Source organism: Protobothrops mucrosquamatus, unplaced genomic scaffold, assembly GCF_001527695.2.
Source record: "Protobothrops mucrosquamatus isolate PMUCROS unplaced genomic scaffold, P.Mucros_1.0 scaffold3203, whole genome shotgun sequence".
NCBI classification, from domain to species: Eukaryota; Metazoa; Chordata; class Lepidosauria; order Squamata; family Viperidae; genus Protobothrops; species Protobothrops mucrosquamatus.
Genome location: NW_015389201.1, coordinates 129,545 through 135,826, shown reverse-complemented (window position 1 = coordinate 135,826; position 6,282 = coordinate 129,545). Strand labels below are relative to the sequence as shown.

General features: G+C 47.9%; 1 protein-coding gene across 1 annotated transcript in view; it reads right to left on the bottom strand.

Moving 5' to 3' along the window:
* Nucleotides 1-11: 11 nt before the first annotated feature.
* The window catches only part of USP35 (ubiquitin specific peptidase 35), a gene marked incomplete at its 3' end in the record, with an annotated part of 15,845 nt that continues 9,574 nt past the window's right edge, over nt 12-6,282 (bottom strand). The window contains exons 6-9 of the mRNA XM_015826618.1: nt 5,562-5,755; nt 3,007-3,100; nt 1,607-1,713; nt 12-225 (exon numbers count right to left, since the gene is read on the bottom strand). Coding sequence (XP_015682104.1) covers nt 12-225; nt 1,607-1,713; nt 3,007-3,100; nt 5,562-5,755 — 609 coding nt within the window. The remainder of the gene's footprint in view (nt 226-1,606; nt 1,714-3,006; nt 3,101-5,561; nt 5,756-6,282) is intronic.

The window sequence follows — 6,282 nt, the reverse complement described above, 5'->3', positions numbered from 1 at the left end:
TGGTCATCAGCAGGTGGAAAAGCTAAGGAGAGATCTGTGAAGGCTTCTTCTCTGGAGGAGACCTGCAGGCACTTCAGACAACGGATCTTGGTCTTAATTTTGCCACCAAACATCTCTTCCACCAGGGTTTTGTTCACGGAGGGCTGCCGGTCGCCAGGAGACACCAAGGAACAGGCCTTGAGTTTCTGACAGATCCTTCTACCAGTTCTCTCTTCCTCGTGAAGACTTTGGGAAGAATGAAGAAGAAAAGAGACACTAAGGCAGGGGACTTCAAACTTGGCCCTTTTATGACTTGTGGACTTCAACTCCCAGAATTCCTCAGCCAGTGTGCTTGGCTGAGGAATTCTGACAGTTGAAGTCCACATCTCTTAAAATGGCCGAGGTTGAGGAACACCAGTTTAGCTCTTTCTGAGTTAGCATTATTTCCCCCTCACATTATGTCAGGGGTCTTCAAACCTGGCCCTTTTATGACTTGTGGTCTTCCAGAATTCCTCACCAGGCACGCTGGCTGAGGAATTCTGGGAGTTGAAGTCCACACCTCTTAAAATGGCCGAGGTTGGGAAAGACCAGTTTAGCTCTTTCTGAGTTAGCATTTTTTCCCCCTCACATTATATCAGGGGTCTTCAAACTTGGCCCTTTTATGACTTGTGGACTTCAACTCCCAGAATTCTTCAGCCAGCGTGCTTGGCTGAGGAATTCTGGGAGTTGAAGTCCACAAGTCATAAAAGGGCCAAGTTTGAAGATCCCTGCACTAAGGGATAGAAACTCTCCTTTTAAAGCCAGAACAAAGAATTTTTTTAAAAGAATCCCACCCTGGACATTACCCCAAATTGGGTCGTTAAAAAGGGAGTTTTAGAGTGGGAAGAAAACTTTTTAGGCCATGATATGTAAGACTTTGTTCACAGGTGAATCCAAATTCAAGCCGTTCTCCCTGAAAACCAATCCAGAATAAAAGAACAACAGAATTGGAAGGGACCTTGGAGGTCTTCTAGTCCAACCCACTGCTCAAGTAGGAGACCCTATACCAGGGGTAGGCAACCTTGGCTCTTTTATGACTGGTGGACTTCAACTCCCAGAATTCCTGAGCCAGCATGGCTCAGCTTGGAAACTTCTCCCTTTCCCCTCAGCATGGCTGGCTCAGGAATTCTGGGAGTTGAAGTCCACCAGTCATAAAAGAGCCAAGGTTGCCTACTCCTGCCCTATACCATTGCAGGCAAATGGTTGTCCAATCTCTTCTTAAAAATATCCGCTGTTGAATCCAGATATAAATCTCTCCCGAATTTGGAAGCCAGCATTATTCATTCATTCATTCATTGCTGGTTTAAATTATTTATAGTTGCCCATTCCCGTAGTCTTTAAATTAATTATAGCTGAAAACTCTCCAGTTTTCTCTACAGAGTAATTTCTCCTCAGCCTTGGACAGCTTAAACCGAGGCTAGTTTATGAGGAGTGGACTTCAACTCCCAGAATTCCCCAGCCAGCCATGCTGGCTGAGGAATTCTGGGAGTTGAAGTCTACTCCTCTTAAAGTGCTGAAGGCTGGGGCAAAAAAACTGGCTTAAACAATCCAAATCACATTTTCCCAAACCATCCACCATCTACTTTACCGATCCAGCAGGTATTTCAGATACTCAGAGCAATCCTGCTGGGCTCCTCGGCTGAACCAGGGAGGCCACGAAGCCAAAAGGAAATTTTCAGGAGAAATTGCAGGCCGCTTGCGGAGGTATCGGAGAGGCGAGAAAGTGGAGAGAGAGAAAAAAAAACACATTGAAATTTTTTTTTGTTCCTGCAGTTTAGATATCAGGCTGTCCTGTTTTACCTGGTTTTTTTTTTTTCCATTAAGGTTATGGGAACTGATTTTTCTTTTGTGCCTGCTAAATTTATACATTGGTTTATTTGAATTTTGTAAGCAGTTGGGTGTAGTGGCTAAGGTGCCATCCTAGAAACAAGGATAGGGTGAGTTCTAGTCTCAGCCATGAAAGCCAGCTGGGTAACTTTGGACTAATCACCAGGAGACGGTGAGTTCTAGCGCCAGCTTAGCCATGAAAGCCAGCTGGGTAACTTTGGACTAATCACCAGGAGACGGTGAGTTCTAGCGCCAGCTTAGCCATGAAAGTCAGCTGGGTGACTTTGGACTAATCACCAGGAGACTGTGAATTCTAGTGCCAGCTTAGCCATGAAAGTCAGCTGGGTGACTTTGGGCCAATCACCAGGAGACTGTGAATTCTAGTGCCAGCTTAGTCATAAAAGCCAGCCGGGTGATTTTGGGCCAATCACCAGGAGACTGTGAATTCTAGCACCAGCTTAGTCATGAAAGCCAGCCGGGTGATTTTGGGCCAATCACCAGGAGACAGTGAATTCTAGTGCCAACTTAGCCATGAAAGCCAGCTGGGTGATTTTGGACTGATCACCAGGAGACGGTGAGTTCTAGCGCCAGCTTAGCCATGAAAGTCAGCTGGGTGATTTTGGGCCAATCACCAGGAGACTGTGAATTCTAGCGCCAGCTTAGTCATGAAAGCCTGGCTGTGTGACTTTGGACTAATCACCAGGAGACGGTGAGTTCTAGCGCCAGCTTAGCCATGAAAGCCAGCCGGGTGATTTTGGGCCAATCACTAGGAGACGGTGAATTCTAGCGCCAGCTTAGTCATGAAAGCCAGCTGAGTGATTTTGGGCAATCACTAGGAGACTGTAAGTTCTAGTGCTGCCTTAGCCATGAAAGCCAACTGGGTGACTTTGAGCCAATCACCAGGAGACGGTGAGTTCTAGTCCCGCCTTAGGCATGAAAAGCTGGCTGGGTGACATTGGGCCAATCAGGCAGAGATGGCGAGTTCTAGTTCTGCCTCAAGCGTGATGGCTGGGAAATTTTGGGAGTTGAAGTCCATACTTTCAAAGCTGCCCCGGCCGAGAAGCATTTCCTTAATCCCTCGTGCATCCCTCAAACAAACCTGGAGCTTACAGCCCCCCCAAAGGCAACATCCTGCAATGAAGAAAACATTCAATGAATTACCTGGCTGTGCTCTAAAAAGGCAAAGAGCCATTGTAGTTTTGCCGCCAGAGGCTGGGAGTTGTTCTCGGCTAAATTCAGCACCGACCGCCTGAAACTGGAAAGAACATTAATAATAATAATAATAATAATAATAAAGTTGGAAGGGAAACTCAAGTTACAAAATCCCGTCGTCGGTTAATCCGTTTACTTAAAGCACCGACCATAATCACCCTTCCTTTAAGAGCTGCTCAGAACTAGGAAAATATAAATAATAGGTTTGTGGTGGGTGGCGTTCTACGGCCACCCACCGTCCTTACTCAGCCTCCAGGTGGCCTTAGCTTAAAGTACAAGCTGTATTAAGCAGAGGTGATTTGGGCCCCAAAATAATTACACACAGTTCTTCTCTGTGGCTGCGTTCAGCCCCCGAACTGTACAGAAGGTCCTGGCTTTGTTCATTGCAAAAGGCCACACGTAAGTTTTTCTCCTGGGTGGTTACAAGAGCCCTGGTGGCCCAGCGGTTAGAGTACAGCATTGCAGGCTAACTCACTACCCACAGCCAGGAGTTCGATCCTGACCGGTTCAAGTTGGACTCAGCCTTCCCTCCTTCCCAGGTGGGTAAAATGAGGACCCGGATTGTTGGAGCAGATATGCTGAGTCTGGAAACCGCTCAGAGAGGGCTGTAAACCGAGCGGTATATAAGTCTAAGTGCTATTGCTATTCCTCTCCTTCCTTCCTTCCTTCCTTCCTTCCTTCCTTCCTTCCTTCCTTCCTTCCTTCCTTCCTTCCTTCTTTTTCTTTCTTTTCTCCCTCCCTCCTTTCTCTTTCTTTCTTTCTTTCTTTCTTTCTTTTTCTTTCTTTTCTCCCTCCCTCCCTCCCTCCCTTCCTTCCTTCCTCCCTCCCTCCCTTCTTTCTTTCCTCCCTCCTTCTCTTCCTTCCTTCTTTCCTCCCTCCCTCCCTTCCTCCCTTCCTCCTTCTCTTCCTTCCTTCTTTCCTCTCTCCCTCCCTCCCTTCTTCCTTCCTTCCTTCCTTCCTTTCTTTTTCTCCCTCCCTCCCTCCCTTCCTTCCTCCCTCCCTCTCTCCTTCCCTCCCTTTCGGTCTTTCTTTCTTTTCTCCCTCCCTCCCTCCCTCCCTCCCTCCCTTCTTTCTTTCTTTCTTTCTTTCTTTCTTTCTTTCTTTCTTTCTTTCTTTCTTTCTTTCTTTCTTTCTTTCTTTCTTTCTTTCCTCCCTCCTTCCCTTCCTTCCTTCTTCCCTTTCTTTCTTTCTTTCTTTCTTTCTTTCTCTTTTTCTTTCCTCCCTCCCTCCTTCTTTCCTCCCTCCCTTCTTTCTTTCTTTCCTCCCTCCTTCCCTCCCTTCCTTCCTGTGGCACAGTGATTAGAATGCAGTATTGCAGGCTAACCCTCTGCTCATTACCAGGAGTTCGATCCTGACCAACTCAAGGTTGACTCAGCCTTCCCTCCTTCCAAGGTTGGTAAAATGAAGACCCAGATTGTTGGGGGGGGGGCAAGATGCTGACTCTGTAAACCGCTCAGACAGGGCTGTACAGCAAGGTGAAGCGGTATGCAATATAAATCTAAGTGCTGTTGCTACTGCTATAAATCAATTCTAAGTGAAATTCTCGTCTTCTTCATTTGAAATGATAAAATAGTCCAGCTCAGCAAATAACAAGGTTGGGATGCTGTTGCTTGAGCTTGGAACCTAAGCAAGCTGAAAGCTGGTGGATATGTGGCTGGGATCCCACCAGAAAATCCCAGGTTTTGTAGGCCAGACTGGAAAGAAGTTTGCAAACATCTGGAAAAAGGCCTATTGCTATAAAATCAACTGCTCATTCCTGAATACAACTCAGTTTATCTTTATCGGACGCTGTGCTAAATCAAATTTGTTAACTCCGTGCTGCAGATTCAGCAAATTTGCTGGTCCCGATTATTGATCCTGAGCCAATAATCAGAGCTTGAGGTGTGGGGCTTAATTCTGACAACGCTCGGGATAAATCCTCAAATGGGCTATTCCTACATTCCATAAACGATGGACATGCTTGAATTAGATGCTTCTAACACGGATACTGGCGGTCCTCCATTTATAACCATTTGTTCAGCAACCGTTCAAGGTTACCACGGCACCGGCAGAACTGACTTACGACCAGTTTTTCACACTTACGACCGTTGCAGCATCCCCAGGGTCACCTGATCAACATTCAGACACTTGGCAACTGACTCGTATTTAAGACGGTTGCGACGTCCTGGGGGTCACGTGATCCCTTTTTTGCAACCTTCTGACAAGTAAAGTCAATGGGGAAGCCCGATTCACTTAACAACGGCAATGATTCACTTAACAACCGTGGAAAGAAAGGTTGTTAAAATGTGGCAAAACTTAATTAATGCCTGTCTCGCTTAGCAACGGACATTTTGGACTCAATTGGGGTCGTAAGTCGAGGACTACCTGCACTCCCGTTTCCCTTTCCTAAACTCGCATTGTTTAGACAGCCGGAAAGAGGCAACATGGACGAAACCCCTAGATACAAACACAGGAAGGTGGGTGGATCGGAAGAAGGGAGGAAGAAGCAGGAGAGGGCTGCCTACTCTGAGGCCATGAAGAGAGCCTGGAGGATGCTGTTCATGTAGCAGGTGTTCCCCAGGTTAATTAGGCCAATCTTCCCGGTTTCCGATTTGGAGGCCAAGCGAGGATAGAGGTTGGCCAGCTCGTTTTTCTGGGAGGTCCAAGCATTCTGCCCAAGCAGATGCTTAATGCGATCTTCATTAGGAATTGGGACAGCCTTCCGAGAAGAGAAAGAGAGAGAAAGACAGAGGGAGAGGAAGGTGGGGGAGAAGGGAAGGAGAGAGAAAGAGGGAGAGGGAGAGAGGGGGGGACAGGGAGAGGGAGACAGGGAGAGGGTAGGGGAGAGAGAGGGAGAGGAGGGACAGGGAGAGGGTGGGGGAGAGAGAGGGAGAAAGAGAGAGGGGGAGAAGGGGGAGAGCGAGAGAGAGGGAGAGCGAGAGAGTGGGGGAGAAAGATAAAGGGAGAGGGAGAGAGAAAGAGGGAGAGGGAGAGAGAGAGGAGAAGGTGGGTAGAGAGGGGTAGGGGGAGAGCAAGAGAGAGGGGGAGAGGGAGAGAAGAGAGAGAAAGGAAGAGGGAGAGAGAAAGAGGGAGAGGGGGAGAGGGAGAGAGCAAGAGGTGGGGTGAGAAAGGAAGAGGGAGAAGGAGAGGGTGTGTGTGGGAGAGAGAGTGGGAGAGGGAGAGGCGACAGAAAGGGAGAGGGAGACAGGGAGAGGGTGGGGTGGGGGAAAGAGAGGGAGAGGGAGA